We start from the raw sequence: 16234 nt of genomic DNA on the forward strand, positions 1-16234 counted from the left end.
GAGAGGTTAAGTGACTTGCCCAAGATCACACAACTAGTGGGTATGACTGTGGAAGGACATCCCCACTTTACAAGGTGCTTTCAAGGTATTTCTATGAATATACCCAGGCCCCCCTCTCTGGGCAAAGAATAGGGTCCGGAAGTGTCCTCTGAGAAACCGGAAGCCCTCTCTCAACCCGTGTATGCTGATGCTGGAGAAGGAACCCTTCTGTGGCTCCTCCCTAAACCCTTTCTCTTGGTCTCTGGAATGTGTTTTTCTTCTCACATTTGCATATGGGCGGGTAGGTCTGGCTGGGGATTCTTAAACAAACAGAGAAGTCACACGCAGGAATCCTGACTCAGGAGCCTCTGGGAAGCTGCCAGCTTCCTCAGCCTGACCTCCTGCCTCCCCTCACCTTGGCCCCTCCATGGCCAGGGCAGGTCAGCATCACACTCCCCTCCCCCAGATGGCCTGGAGGCCAGAAAGAAGCTGAGACCCCAGCTCTCTGAGCTTGCTGCTTCCCGGGTGCCCACAGACCCTGAGTCCAAGATGGGGAAGGTCTGGGAAGGGAAGGCGGAGTTTGATCTCAGAGGACTCATCTTGGGCTTCTGGGAATTAGGACCCTTGGGGTGGGTGGGATGCCCACCGGACACTGGTACTCACCAGGACTTGGGGGCTGTGCTCTTGGCTGGGATAGGGGAGCCCGTTGCTCCAGGCCTCTGCTGAGAAGCCAGGCAGGAAGGCCTCAGCCTCCCCGACATCCACAGGGATCTCCTCGAAGGCCTCCAGCGCCCCCGGGGTCTTAAAGGAGTGTCCATCAAGGGCCAGGGCGGTCTGGGCCTCGGGGAAGACGTCCTCATGGAAATGCCGCTTGTATGGGTGGTAAGGCCCATGGCTGCCCTTGAGGAAGCGCCCAGGGCTGCTTGCTGGGCCCTCCTCAAAGCCGAAGCTGGGGTACTTGTCTGAGGGTGAGAGCCGGAAGGGGCCCGGGCCTGGGCCAGCTGGGCAGTGGACTTGCTCGGGGCCTGGTGATGCGACGCTGGGGCTCTGTGGGGGCAGTGAGGGTGCCCTCTCTGGGGGGCCGTCGGGCACAAATGATGAGCAGCTGAAGCCGGCAAGCTTCTGGGGTGGACAGAGGGTAGAGAGCCTGTGAGTAGAGGCTGGACCAGGACCCTACTCTGGGCTAGGGTAATGGGGTCTGCGGCTGAGCTCTGGGTGACCCCCAAATGATTGAGGAGACAAAGACTGCCCTTGGAAGCCCTAATCTGATGAGGGCACTTTGTTCCTGGATCTGAGGTGCCCCAGGTCAGAGAGATGCACAGCCCTGCCCTGGGAAAGCCCCAGACGGAAGGGATAAGCAGAGGTGGGGATCCGAACCCTCTGGATCTTGGAGTCACTGGGTAATTTGCTCACTGCTGGAAGGGACAAGGCAGATCCCAGGAGGTCCCCTGGGGTTGGGGGGGGGACTGGTCCAGCTGCTGCTGGGCTGTGTTTGGGCCCAGGTGCTGGGTACTTACGTTCTGTGAGGCAGGGGAGCCTGGGAGGCCCGGTGCCTGCATGAGGTCCCCCTGGGGCTCGCCCTCCAGTCTGGCGGGGCCGGGCAGTGTGGCGTCAGACTGCGGCGGGAGTAGCGACACCATCACCCAGTCCTGGCCTCGAAGAAAGCCGGCTGTGATGAGAGTGAGGACTATGGTCCTGGGGTGACCAACCCCACGCTCACACCCTCTACTCCCACCCCACTGGTGCCCTCACTCCAGCCAGACATCTGGTAAGACAGAGAGAGACAGACAGACAGACAGACAGGCAGAGAAACAGACACAGTGAGAGACACACTCGAGCCAGAAGGAAGCAGATAAACAATGAGAGACAGAGGAAGAAAGCACAGAGGGAAGACTGGAGAGAGAACAAAACACACCAGGTGGGAGGCCCCCTTACCCCTACCCCAACCCCCTTCCCCATGAGGGAGAGTCGGCTTCTCTGGAGCTCAGCTGCGGATGTCCCCTTGAGACCCCGCCTCTGGCCCCTATCTCCCAGAGAGGGACAGGACTAGGTGACCATTGCCAGCTGCCTCTGCTCAGGGGCTGAACAGGTGGTCGGTCTGGAGAGAAGGGGACTGCAGAGAGTGGGTCAAGCCCTGACCCTCACACTTCTCATGCTGCAGGTGACCGAGCCCTCTGTAGAGGTGGGACCTGTCACCGATGCCACTTCAGGGACTGGCATGCCCAGGGTGCCCCTGGGGACTCGAGGAGACCTGGCTGCCTGGTGGTCCTGTGAGCCTGGCCTGGCCCCGGGGTGCCACCACTGGCCCACTGGGCGATGTTCGGCATGGGCTGTTCCTCCTGCCGCCTCCAAACTGCCTCTTATACCTATGTATATACGAGAGGCCCTAACCTCTTTTTTTTTTTTTTTTTAATATTTCAATTTTGGGATGCCTGGGTGGCTCAGTCGTTAGGCGTCTGCCTTTGGCTTGGGTCATGATCCCAGGGTCCTGGGATCGAGTCCCGTGTCGGGTTCCCTGCTCAATGGGACCCTGCTTCTCCCTCTGCTCCCCCTGATTGTATGTGTGCTCTCTCTCTGACAGGTGAATGAATAAAATTTAAAAAAATAATAAATTAAAAATTAAAAATTTAAAAGAAATTTCATTTTTAAGTAATCTCTACACCCGACTCAGAGCTCAAACTCATAATCCCAAGTTTATCCCAAACTCATAATCCCTGGCGTCCCCAGGCCACTGCCCTTTCTGAGTTTTGGTTTCACTATTTGAAAACTAGGGCCTCGCACTAGATGATAGCTTAGGACTCTTTCAGCTCCCACTTCTAGAAGTATAGAACCTTGTCCCCGGCACACCCCAGAGGTTGAGAGGACTTAGGTCGAAGCCCTTCCTTGCTAGCTGTGTCAGGAAGCTCTCAGAGCTTCGACACCATCATCGACAGAGCGGGGAGAGAGGTAGGGCCTCCCACCGAGGAATGCTATAATAAAGGAAATCACACACAGGAACCATTTTGCACAGTGCCTAGCATATCCTAAGTGGTCTCCAGGTGCCCGCTCTCGTTATTAATATCCTTATTAGTACAACTTTACTATACTCAGCCTCAGCTTTCTGCCTTCCTTCCCCACCACCTGCCAAGGACAGTTCCTCTGGAATGTTCTCCTCTTTGCCAAGTGGTCTCAGATAAAGCCTGCCATTGGCTGAGGGCCCACTCTGGGCTGGCCTCTGTGTAAGCGACTTGGAAGGTTTTCTCATAGGTTTGTCAGAACAAACCCATAAGGAAGGTTTAAGCCCACTTTAAGCCCACTTTACAGCTGAGGAAATTGAGGCTCAGAAGGGTTACACGACTTGCCCAAATCACATAGCAAATCCTTAATAGAGTCAGGATTCGAACCCAGCTCTGTTCGCTGGGCTCCTCGTATGGTTTTTTCATTTGGTGGGGGCCAGACTGAGAGTGGGCTGAGCTGGGGGGTGCCAAAGAACAAGAAAAGCGTGAAGTTCACACTCACTCCCTCCTACCCGAGACCTCTGCAAAGCAGATCAGGGTAACTGTGCATTTCCCAGACTGAGCTCTCTCGGGAGTGCCCTGGGGGACCCCATGGTGCCCAGCCTAAGATCTGCATGCCAGGGAGGCATGAACTGTCTCTTCCCTTTGCTTGGGGGGGTGCCGTGAACAAGGAAGGGAGGGCATTTGCCCCAAGGCCTTCCAGGGATCAGTGGCAGAGGGGTCTAGTAACTGGGGTCCAGATGAGGGGGGGCACGGGGAGGCTCTCCCGCCCCTTCAAGAGTCCCTACCGCCCCTTCTCCATGTCCCGGCACCCGCTCAATCATAATGCTAAATGCGGCGTGACCAGGGAAGCGCAGAGCTGGCCGTAACTGGACACCACAGCGGAGCAGGCATGGGGCCCGGGGTGCAGGGCAGCCCATCTCTGGCTCCGCATGACTGACGGCCCGCCCCCCGCCCCCCACACTGCCGTTCCCTGGACAGTCCTGGGACAGCCGGGGCCTGCCTGCCACGCCTGGATGTGGCCCAGGGCTGCTTTCCCAAGCCTCCTCCGGCACCTCCACAGGTGAGGCCGGGGCCCTTTCGTCTCCCCCAGGTCTTGGGCTTTGGAACCCATGGCGGGTGGGGGTGGTCGCTCCCCTCTCCCGAGGCAGAATGGTGTGTGATTAAGAGCAAAGGTTTTAGGTTCGGTCCAACCTGACTTTGAGTCCCAGCTGTGTCACCACCTGGCTCCTCGATTTTGAAAACCCCCTGTAATTCTTTGTATCTTGTTCCTCTGATGAATGGGGCTTGTGGGCCTATCTCCCGGGGTCAGATGAAGGGAGATAACGTGTGAAAGATGACTGGCCCATAGCAAACCCTCAAGGACATGTGTCACGCATTTGGCCTTACTGACCCAGGCCTCTGGTTTCCCCGACGGTCCTGTAACTTTGGGCCTGGCAGGCCTGGGGAGATCGGTCAATGACTCCCCAGGAGGCAGCTGCCCTCTCTGCCTGGCCTTCACTCAGCCTGGCCTCTGGGGGCTCAGATCCCAGCTCTGCTCCTCTGAGATGTGAATCTGAGCAGGCCGCAATTCCTTCTGAGGGCCCGACCTTCCCGGAAGGCCCCCTGAAGCCTCTGCCCCACTCCCACCCTTGCATCAGCCTCTGCGTCCCAGGATATCATCTGGAGACCTGGCTCACTTCCTGATCTCAGAGATCTCAACTGAAGGCTTTAGTTCACACACAGCTGTATGATGCACATGGACTTGGCCAAGCCCCATAGACAGGCTTAAAACCAGGGAGTGTACACAGAGCTCAGAGGTCCACTGCCCTGGAATGGTCTTCCTGCCGAGCTTCCTCTGGGTTGGTTTTATGAGGGCCCACTCCTGACTCAGTGGTACCCTTTTGGTCACCTCAGACCAGACTGTTTTACAAATGAGGAAAGGAGGCCCAGAGAAGAGGTTCGGTGACTTAGCCTAAGACCACACAGCCCCTGAAAGAGGAGGTTCCCTGCCAAATGCATCCAAAAGAGGCTGGGCAGGGGCGCTTGGGTAGCTCATTTGTTTTCGTGTGGTTTTTTTTTTTTTTTTAAAGATTTTATTTATTTATTTGACAGAGATCACAAGTAGGCAGAGAGGCAGACAGAGAGAGGGAGAGGAGGAAGCAGGCTCCCCGCTGAGCAAAGAGCCCGATGCGGGGCTCGATCCCAAGACCCTGAGATCATGACCTGAACTGAAGGCAGAGGCTTTAACCCACTGAGCCACCCAGGCGCCCCTGGGTAGCTCATTTGTTAAGCATCTGCCTTTGGCTTGGGTCACGGTCCACGGGTCCTGGGATCAAGCATCGCATTGGGCTCCCTGCTCAGCGGGAAGCCTGCTTCTCCCTCTCCCACTCCTCCTGCTTGAGTTCCCTCCCTCGCTGTGTCTCTCTCCATCAAATACATAAATAAAACCTTAAAAAAAAAAAAAAAAGAAAAAGAAAAGAAAGGAAAAGAAAAAAGAAAAGAGGCCGGCCTGTGGGGCTTTGATTGGTGTAAATAGGGGGTCCTGTCCAGCACAGGAAGGAGCTCACTGTTGGGTAAGGGAGAGGGCTGGGCTGGTCCCCGACCCCTCCCTGGAGTAGCTCTCAGTGACCCTGAGGTTGGATGCTCTAGTTCAGAAGCTCTAGGGTCAGGATTGAATCTGAATCCCAGGAACTGCGGGACTTCGGTTGGGCAAGGTGCTTCACTTCCGTCCCTGGGCCTCAGTTTCCTCATCTGTAATAGAGGGCTAATAATACATACCTCTCTGGAGGATTAGATGAAATATTGCTTGTAAATAGCTTAATGCATAGTACATACTCAATAAATAGTAGCTATTAGTAATAATTAGCAGTGGGGCAGAGTTAATTTAAAGCATGAGCTCTGGGGGTGGGGGAAGGAGGACTCCCCCCTCTGTCTCCATGGCATCATCCACCTGCACTGGTGGAGGCTAAACTTCCCTCCCCTTGACTCTCTGACCTCAGAGATCATGCCAGCTATCCCCCTGTGGTAGATGGAGCCAGGGTCCGTAGAAGCTCCCAGGGAAGGTGGGGAGTGGGGAGGGCTGCTCTATTGCTTTAGATCTCTCAGGAGGCTTCGCCAATGGCTCCAGTGTCCTGAGGCTAGCATCCACATTCAGAGGGAATCTTGGAGTCTAACCTCTATCCTACCTGCTTTTGTTCCAAGGAACACGATCGTGTGTGTGTGTGTGTGTGTGTGTGCACGCAAATAGCAGCAAACCCATGGGGGAGGTCCAGTCAGCTCACCTCCTCTCTCAGATCCCAGCAGCTACCAGAAATGACTGCCATGACCCTGCCGCTTAGTGTGGGCTCCCCCGATCCACAGCCTGCGCCCTTCCTGGACTGAAGCTGCGCCAGGGCTCTCAAAGGCAGACTGTGCCCTGAGGTCCCTTCGACTGTAAGGATGGCCGACCTACCGACTGATCGTCCTCCTGACTCTCCATCTGTAGAGCACCCTGCAATTTACAAAGCTCTTGCATCTCTCATCTGCTTCGTTCTCCCTCTGCCCCAGAGGGTAACAGGCAGTGGTGTGCTAGAGACAGCTACTGTGGCCTTGCAGGAGCCAACTGTGCCCACGTCTTTCCAGCTCCCCGTTCTGTCAAATCAGACTGGATTGGCCATGGTGTAAGCATTTATTTACCCATGGACATTAGCAAACACTACAAATCAGAGACTTTTTTAGGGGGTGGGGGTGGGAGGAGCTCGTTGGTGAGCATTGACCAGCACAGCACCAGGAGAGGGGGCAAGGTTATTAACCCCATTTTTCAGGAGAGAAAATTGAGGTCCAGAGAGAGGAAGGGACGTGCCCAGTGCCCTACAGCTAAAACTGAAAATCCCGTCTCCCGAAACTCCGGCCACAGGAGCCCCAGCCACACCCCCAAACACACAATAACCCTGACCAAACAGGGTCTGGAGACCAGCTCAGTAGCTCAGCACCCTGTCTACCCTCGGCTCTCTAAGCTACCTCTCCTCTGCTCATGACCCTCAGAGAGTCTCGGGGCATGGCTAGGGCTGGAAGAAGGACACTTGATCTTCCTTGGGCTCAGAGGGAAGGCAGAGCAGAGTCCCTGCTCCCTAACCTGCTTAGGGAGCACGATAGGAAGAAATTCCCCAGAAAGCATGACAGCAGAAACAACAAGGAGCATCACTGCGTCCTTGGTCTGTGCCCTTCTCGCAAACAGCCAGGCCCTGTGCTCCCTCTACCCAGGACATCTCCCCACTTCTCAGAGACCCTTCTCCTGGTGCCTTAGAACTCAGGCAGAAGAGACCATTTGGAAGAAGTGGGAGGCGGAGGATCCCCTGTTTGCCGATTGTGTGACCTTGGCCAAGTCATTTTCTCTTTCTGTACCTCTGTTTCCTTATAAGTGCACTGAGGGGTCGCAACCATTTGCATCTGAAGTTGCTGACACTGGTCCTGCCTCCAGCAGTGCCCATGTCCTACGAGCTGTCCCCGTGCCGTGCCTCCCTGAGGGACATCCCTGAGGAAATCCTCCAGTTACAGCTGGGGGGAATTATTATACCCCAGAAGAGGATTTATTATCCTCATGTTATAGACGAAGGGATTGAGGCTCCCGTTAACCCTACTTAACCCGAGTTGGTCTAGCTACCAAATTATATGACCCCCTCCCATCCCCCCGGATTCACACCTGGGCCTCAGAACCTGTGTGCCTAACCATGACACTCCCCGGCCTCCGCTCAGGGACCCCTCAGCATCCTCGCTCGCACCTGGGAGCCAGAGTGGCAGGCTGGGGGCAACGTTGGAGGTTCCCTTGGGAGGGTCTGTCTGTCTCTGCATCCTCTGTGGGCAGCTGAGTCACAGAGGACACGGAGGGCCCTTCCTGGGCTCTCTGCACACTCCCTCCCACTGGGCAGCCTCCCACCCGCCTTTATGAGTGGGGAGGAGATGGTAGAGTTCTGCCTTAATGGTTTCTGTCACTGGCTGCGGCAGCATGTTTTATGAGAGGTGGGGCCCGGGCCTGGTGCTGCCGGTGGCCCCACCCAGGGCTCCGCCCTCCCGGCCACTGGGAGGGGGCCCCTGGAGCAGCTCAGTAATTACTTAGCTGGGGGAGGCCACGAAGGGCCCTGGGGCTGCTCCCGAGGCTTGAGCACCCCAGGATACTGGGAGTGCAAGGGTGCCAAGAAGGAGGGAGTTTCTCCATCCTCTCGTCCCATCCAGGTTGGGGGTTCAGAAGCTGAAATTCTGGCCCCTCTGGCTCTCCACCCGGCCTCAGTTTCAGGAAAAAGGGTCAGCTGCCCTGAGATCTGATTAAAGTGCTGTGAGAGGCAGCCTAGGGACAGAAAGAGCAGGGGAGGAGTGGAGAAGAGCAAGCAGCAATAGCAAGCAGCATCCCCCTCATGGGATGCTTTCCTCAAACCTGAGCCAAGGACACCTGCCGCTGAGCCATTCCCATCCCCCAAGACAGAGCTGTCCCAGAGCCACTGCAGTCCTTCCCCTGCGGCTGGAAACGGACTGGTCCTAGACTGGCACTCGGTGCGCCCATCCTGAGAAAGCACTTGAGCCCCCTTCCATGTCTGGGGCTGACCTTGAAGTTCTTCCAGAGATCGAACCATAGTCTCCCTTGTCATCTTAGTCCTCCTGCCCTGTTCTTCCCGCCATCCATCAAGGAATCCTCCAGAGGCAACCGACTCATCCCTTCTCCGGGGTGGGTCCCAGCCTTGCTGTGGATGCCCGACTCCAGCAGCTTCCTATTTTCCCCCACTCTCCTTTGCCGGGCATCCTTTCCTTTCCACCATCCCTGGCCACCTCTGAACAGCTTCCCATCTCTTTGGCCCATCCCCAACCCTGCCACCCAGCTCTGGCCTCGGAGGAGCTGAACCCAAGCACTCACAGTGGGCTCGGGGCCATGGCCACCATCACGGCTTCGGGGAGTCATTCAGCCCAGCAACACCCAGGGAGCCTCCATCGAGGTATAAATACTCCCACATGCCTGGACCGGCCCCCTGCCTGAGGGCTGGGGCGGGGCTGCCTCCCCAGGCCAGGCAGGCAGGTCACGTGCCCTATAAATGCCACAGGACCACAGGCCCTTCCTGGCAGCCCCGGGGAGACCAGCTGAGGCCTGACCTTTCTGGATGGATGGACGACGGATGGGTGGATGCAGTCTACAGGGGGACGGATGGACAGATTGATGGGTGGACTGATGACTGGATGGGAAGCTGGACAGGTGGATAGATGGACAGATGGAGAGACTGATGGATGAATGGATGGGGAACATCCCTGAGGATGTTCATTTGGTAAATGGGAACCCGGAAGGGTTGTTTGGTTTTAAGGAAATAAGAAATGCCACCCTTCATGCTCCTATCCATTCCTTTTGAGACACACTTCTTCCCAGGACCCCTTTTCTCCTAGAAAAGACTGTCCACCTAGTCACAGTCCACTGGCTCTAATGGGTTCTCCCTACTCCTTAGTTGCCCCTTTCTGGAGACCTAAACACCCCAAGAGTAAAAGAGATTTTTTACTCTTACTCTTGAAGATCATTCGTGGTCTGCCTTTTCCTCCCTCCTGCCTATTCCCGAGCCCAGGCTCTGCAGCCGTGAGCTCACCCCAGATCTTGCTCCCAGAAGCAAGGTTAGCTTGCTCGCCAAGGTTAGTAGGAAGAAGAGGAGGAAAATTCTCAATTCCAAGAACATGAGCCCCTTAGATGGGCAACTTAGAGAGGAAGGTGCCCCTCCCCTCTATCTTCCCTCAGGGGTTTTTATTTTTTTATTTTATTTTTTCTGAAGATATAAAAAATTTATTTGTTTGATACAAAGAGAGAGAGAGAGAGAGAGAGAGAGAGAGAGAGATTACAAGTAGGCAGAGAGCCAGGCAGAGAGAGAGAGGGGGAAGCAGGCTCCCTGCTGAGCAGAGAGCCCAATGCGGGGCTCCATCCCAGGACCCTGAGATCATGACCTGAGCCAACTGCAGAGGTTTAACCCACTGAGCCACCAAAGCGCCCCCCCCACCCAGGGGTTTTTAAAAGCATAATTGGGTCTGATGGTGAGAACAAGCTTGGCAAGGGACTCGTAGATAGGCAAAGCAACCCGGCACCACTGGGGGCTTGACAAGAGAGCTGGGCTCCTGGAGGGTGGGGACTCTTGCCTGCTAAAGCCCCCCAGGGGGACCAGCGTGCAGAAAGCAGTGTTCTGAGGCCCCAGATACTGATCTCCGGAGAAGCAATTTCCTTCTAAACCTCAGTCTTCCCAACTGTGTAAGGGGCCAAAGAGCAGAGGGTGAGGTGGGGAGTGATGGAAGGAACAGGAGGATTTTTCACAGATTATGAAATATGGCCTCATTCTCCCTTATGACAAGCTTCCTCCAGCCATGCATGCTGTCTGAGGAGGTGGAGGAATGGGCGGGGGGATAGGACCACATTGCCAGCCTCTGACCACCAATTAGCTCGACAGACAGTCCTGTGTTCAGAAGTCCCCCCATAAGAAGTCACTCAGTAAACCTGTCGTCCTGTCCCTGGCATTCTGCGGGCCTCATGGATAGTTGGCTGAGATGCCGATGGGCTATGGTGTGATTGGCAGCTGAGCATCTGAGCTCGGAGACTGATAGGGATGACTACAACCTTGTTTTACCTCATCCCCCTAGCCTGGCCGTTATCATCTCAGAAGCCCCCGGCCGCTCCACCAAGCCCCCTGTTCCCTCCCTGACAGGGAGTCCTTCTGACCAAAGACCTCAGAAGTGTTCTTTCCCAGCTCTGCCATCAGCATGGGCTAGCACGGCCATGAACCTCAGTTCCTCCTATGTTCAGTGGGATCATTTTTGCCCTACATAACTCTCTTGGCTATCCTGGAGACTGACTGAGGACTCGGAAAATCAAAATGGTTGGAGGAAGCTAAACTGACATCACTTTTTTCTGGGTCTCCTGCTTCCTCCCCCGAGGTCCTGGGCCCATGGGATTTCAGGAAAGGGTTGGGGGCTGACATCATTCCCCCTTCAACCATTGGCCCTTCCCAGGGTGTTCCCATGGGGGAAGGTAAGAGTGCTCCCATTCAGTTGGCGGGCCCTCTTTGCCTACCCACCCTAGTGGGGGCTCGGGACCCCCCACCTTCCCTTGGGCCAGGGGTCTCTTGTGCTCTGTACATTTTCAGAAGACCTGCTCATTATTACCAGCCTATTCTCACGGGTATGAATTCTGTCATCACTACTAATAATACAGATCTAGTACCAGACAAATCCTTCAGGGTGCGGCCCCTCCCCCCACGTCATCCAGAGCCCGTGCGCCCTCCTCCAAGGTGGGCAGCAAGCTAACTGCTTGAGTTTACCCAGCTGGAGAGCAAAGAGCACGGGAGGGCCCACCCAGCCAAGCCCTTTCTCCATCTGACAGATGAGGAAACTGAAGGGATTGTGGAAGGGGCTATTCTCCACTACGCAGGTATCTGGGCGCTGGTTCTTCCTCCAGGCTCCCCCAGACTGGGTGAAGCCAGCCGAGTGCCCACTCACTCCCTTACGCATCTGAGGAGAAGGATGCAGAGAAGCAGTTCCTTCTGGGGGTGTTTCTCTGAACGCATAAGGCTTGCGGGCTCCAGCCCTCACCTTTCTCCCCTAAGCATCCCCGGGTCCTCCCCAGGGCTTGGTATTGTCAGCCCAAAGAACTTTCTCTCCAAAACCCTTCCCACCTCGGAGAGCATGGGAAGGCTCAGAGAGGCTGAGCCTCCTCTCCAAAACCACATGCTCTGGGGGGCCCCACGTGGGGTCCAGCCACCCCTCCCGGAAGGAGCCAGGGACGTCTCTGACGGTGAGCCCTGCTGCCTGGGCTCTGCTAAGATCGCTCTGGTTCTGCTAAGGGGAAGTCTGATCCCTGGGTTTTCTGAGCTTGTTGATGTGTGTGTGTGTGTGTGTGTGTGTGTGTGTGTGTGTGTGTGTATGTGTGAGCACATCTGATGGCTTCCAAGACTGACGGACTTGTGTAGTGTGGGACATGGCTATGGAATTTACAAGTGTAGGTGGACTCCAAGTGTCTCCGGGCAATCCAGCTCCAGTGACACACCCCATGCTAGGGGTGTGTGTGTGTGTGTGTGTGTGTGTTGGTGGCCAAGCCGGCTGTCATTTGTCAGAAGCAGTAGTTTCAGGCGGGAGGAGCAGGGCTTCAAGCTAACTGATGAACCATCTTCCCATGAGCTCGGGGTGGAGGTTAGGGGCGGAACTCCCAGGGGGCTCTCTGGTTCTTGGGGGGGTGCCCACCCCAGTGAGCTCCCAGAGTAGCCAGGACAGCAAGGGTTCCCTTTCTTTCTGTGACTCACAGCTGGCTCTCGGGTCAAGTTTCTTGAGTGATCACGATTCAGCTAATTCTCTCTCCGGCCCCATTAATCTGAGCTGACTAAGCAAGAACCACAGGCAGGGTAGAGACCCAGGGATGCTCACGACAGCAGTCGTTCCTAAACAACCCGGCAGGTTTTCTGGCTTCAGCTTCTGTCCATCTCTCTGCTTTGGGGCCAGCCATGCCTAACTGGATTGGTTATACTTGAGGCCCCCCAAGAAAGCTTGCTGCTACCTCCCTCTGGGGCCCTCTGGGCGTGTCTCTCCAGCTTCCCCCTCGCCTGCCACCCACCTGCAATGCAGAGAGGTCCATCTGAACATCAGACCTCAACTCGTCTTGTTGCACTTGACCTCATTTTTACTGTTTGGCCAGCATCCAGCCTTGAAGGCCTGGACAGGCTCAGGAAGTAGAGGACTTCTTCGAGGATGACCCCATCCAGTCCTTTCTGTTCTAGTGGCATTGCTCTGGGCTTTTCCTAAACACTGGGAGAAGGGGGAGGACATGGAAGGACCTGGTGAGGATGAGGCTGAGGGGTGTTGGACTTTGAGGGGGATCTCTGGTGCACGGAGAGATCCATCCCAGGGAGGTGGGGATGGAAGATGGATTTGGGGTTGAGGATGGACGTGGGGCTGTGGAGGTGAGGTAGAAGGGGAAGAGAGGGGTGGGATTGTAGAGACTGAGGTGAAACTGGGGATGTGGGTGGGAGTGGAGGTGTTAGGGGGAGGCTGGAGATTAAGGCTGGAGATGGGCACAGAGATGGAAGAAGGGGCAGTAAATCCGAAAGATCAAAATTATTCAGGGATGTTTGATGCTTCTGAGATGCACTCTCCCAAAGGTTATCTTGTCATTTCCCTGCTCCTGGGCACGTTGCCAGCCCAGCCACACCCATCCCAGATCAATGGTTGCCTCTCCGCTCAGGAAACCACCTCCTGTGGTCACACAGTCCAGCCAAATTCAGTTTATGACCCTGAAACATGTCACGAAGTCCAACGTCCATCTCTCCTGCTTGCAGAAGCCAGTCTCAGCTTGCTGGAGTCCCCCTGCAGGCCTAGCTGGGGTGGTGGGCTGTGATGAGGAAGGGAAGAGGGGAGGGCAGGGCTGCGGGACCCCTGTCGCTTGCCTCCCTCTGTAATGGGGGGAGATTAGGGGAGGCGGGCAGAAGTGGCTCCCAACATCCCCATCTCATCAGAGTGTGGGGTTGGAAAGGCCACGAGAAGGGCAGTGGGGCCGTCCTTCTGTCCTTTCCCATATACCAGGTCTCTGGAAGTTTCAGTGTGCCTCAGTAACAGTCTCTAGCCATACGCTTGGGCCCTGTGCACGCGGTGGGGTTTTGCTGTGCAAGAAGACACAAGCCGGAAGGAGGGAGTTAGACATCAGGGAGGACTTCCCGGCTGTGAAGGATGGACAGAGCCCGTGGGAAGGAAGGCAGATGGGGCTCTCCTTGGGGGCTAAAGAAAGGCCCTCCCTGAGACTAGGGTGTGGGTGGGGGCTGGCATCCGAGGGCCTCCTGGAAGGCACGTGTCCCTGGTGGGCTTTCCCCTCTGTCTTTCACTTCCCGAGCCTTCTCCCCTTCTCACGATGAATGGCGAAGGCCATTGGTAGGGGGAAAGGTGGTGGGCTCAGTTTGCAGATGAGACCAAGATGGGGGAGCAGCGACCCCCCATCTTTCTCTCCCCTAACCGAGAGCAGAATTGAGAGGATTCTGGGGCTCCCTGAGCCCCTGGGAAATGAAGTCCTCTGAGAACTCCCTGGCATTCCCGGGAGAACAGGTTCCTGGCCCTGGGAGGTGAGCGAGGCGCCGGGCCTGGGGGGCCAGCATGCCTCAGCAGGCCCCGGAGCCGGGAGCTGAGCTCCACAGAGGCACCACGGGCGGGGCTGGGTGGGGAGCTGGGAGGACATGGCCTCTCCCCATGGCACCGTGGGCCCTGAGGATCCCGAGTCTCCCCAACCTCAGCCTGTGTCTGGCCCTGCCTGGCCCCCCAACACAAGAGAAGGTCTAGGACAGGAGGTGCCACACCCCCCATCAGTGGGGGATGGCCTCCTACCTACGGCCTGTGTCTTGTGGGTCGGGCAATGACCGAGGTGGCAAAAGGACCTGAGTCAATCTCTGTGGGGACAGGACTGGAGTGCAAGGCCATCCTCCAGTCAGCCCAGAGAAGCTGGGTCTCATCAGTGGGGGAAGGCCAAGGCTATGGGTCAAGCAGAGCAGTGGAGACTTCCTGACTTTGACGGAGCTGTGCGAGCCTCCACCTGCAGGATTAGAAAGTGGGGAGGGCAGTCCCGCCTGGCATGGGACTTAAGCGGCATCGGGGCTGGGAGAGGGATGAGGGGACTTCTCTGGGCCGAGTCCTGTTCACCCAGGTCCTTTCCCGCCAGCCAGGTGGGTCTGGACACAATGCACACACAAACGCACACATACTCCCCCACACCAACGTCCACCCCACGCTCGTAGGTGCAGAGAGAGCAGGCAAACACGCCCACTTGTTAGAGTCTGTGCTTTATCTAACTTGCTTCTTTGGACATTTAGGGAGGGCCTGGGGGACTCCCCGGGGAATGCCAGAACCTTACCTGATCAGGTAGGTGGTGGGGAGAAGCTGTGGGAGCCAGAGGGGGCTTCCTGCGCTCCAGCCATTTCCCTAAGAGCCTTTGCTTGCCAGAATCCCAGTTCTACCCTTCAAGGGTCCTAGAGCTGCCTGCCCATCCCAGGTCTGCTCGCCAGACCTCTTGATCACAGAGGTCTTGAGGGAGGGAGGTGTTCCTGGACCTCCGGGGGATTCTGCCTTGAGCTCTGCATCCGCCCTGGCCACAACACCTGTTTGCCACCTGTTTGCTTCTCCACCAGCTGTGCCATCTCCTTTCTGCATCCCAGGCCTCCCTCCAGCCCCCAGGCGTCCAGACCCCAGCCCAAGCGGCCCAGAGACATTAAGCGATGTCGGGATCAACAGAGCTCCTTGGCATCACCCAGCCCCTTGGAGCTGGGATGTCCCCTCTCCCCCAGAAAGCCACTACAATTGAGAATCTGCCTCCCCGTCTTTCAGCTCTAGTTTTCCGGTCCTAGTATTGCCGAGTCCTCATTTCTCCCCAGCATGGGGGTGACTCAGCCCAGCCTCTCCAGCCACAGAGCCACACACAAAATCCAGCCAACCCCAGAACCACAAGTCCTACTACAGTGAGAAGGGTTGATGTTAGGCAGCCTGGGACAGGGACGAGAGGGAAGAACACGAGGGGGGTGGTCCTCTTTGTCCTCCAGGCACTCACCCCGCTTCCTGAGTCTCCCTTCGGCAGCAGTGAGAAGATGGGGAGTACCCAGCGGCTGCCAGCCTCTCCCAGGGCCCGTTAAAAAGGCAAACTCCCACCCCCCCATGCTCTGGTCCTGCCTTGTTGGCCTCCACGGCTGACTTGGGACCAGTCTCCTCTTACCTGCTCAGTGAAGCAGGTCAGCGTGGGGGCCCGGGTCTGGGGGGCCAGGAGCTCCGTCCGCCTGTCAGTCCGTCAGCGTGGCCGTCCTGGGTCTGTGCTGACATCAGGTGAGGGGAGGCAGCTGCTGGGTGAGCCAATAATTATGATATCAGCTTCCCCTTGCCCTGAGGGGCTGCTGCCAAAACGGGGAGAAGAGCAAGGTGACTAAGAAGCTCGTTTGCTCCTTGGCTCTTGTTTGACAGGTCCCGGCTCCTGCGCCCGCCCCAGCCGCACCCCGGCTCCCCCCCCAACCCCTCCCTTTGCCCAGGCCAGCCCCAGCCCCCAGTCTCTGCCAGCGGGCACAGCCTGTGGCCTGTGGAGGAGAGGGTTGTCCCGTGGCCCCCACCTGCACCCCAGAAAGGGGATGTCAGTCCCCACGGGTGGGGCACAGGCTTGTTGGGACACGCACACGTGTGTCAGGAGAGCTGGGCCACCACACGTATGTTCACGGAACCGGCAAAGGGATCCTGGGGAGCGGCACTGCGTGGCAGCACGGGGTTCTCTGCGGCCTGATGGG

General features: G+C 56.9%; 1 protein-coding gene across 4 annotated transcripts in view; it reads right to left on the reverse strand.

Annotated features, from left to right (window-relative positions):
* FOXN1 (forkhead box N1) overlaps positions 1-15913 on the reverse strand; it is a 28407-nt gene extending 12494 nt beyond the window's left edge. Inside the window, exons 1-3 of one of the 4 annotated variants that reach the window (XM_032320800.1) lie at positions 15679-15913; positions 1497-1648; positions 643-1098 (exon numbers count right to left, since the gene is read on the reverse strand). In XM_032320800.1, the coding sequence (XP_032176691.1) occupies positions 643-1098; positions 1497-1619 (579 nt within the window). In that variant the 5' untranslated portion in view covers positions 1620-1648; positions 15679-15913. Of the gene's footprint in view, positions 1-642; positions 1102-1496; positions 1649-8841; positions 8863-15678 lie in introns of those variants that run through there. The other 3 variants (XM_032320798.1, XM_032320797.1, XM_032320799.1) reach the window with 3 other exon arrangements.
* Positions 15914-16234: the final 321 nt, after the last annotated feature.

Source organism: Mustela erminea, chromosome 18 (assembly GCF_009829155.1).
Source record: "Mustela erminea isolate mMusErm1 chromosome 18, mMusErm1.Pri, whole genome shotgun sequence".
Lineage (NCBI taxonomy): Eukaryota > Metazoa > Chordata > Mammalia > Carnivora > Mustelidae > Mustela > Mustela erminea.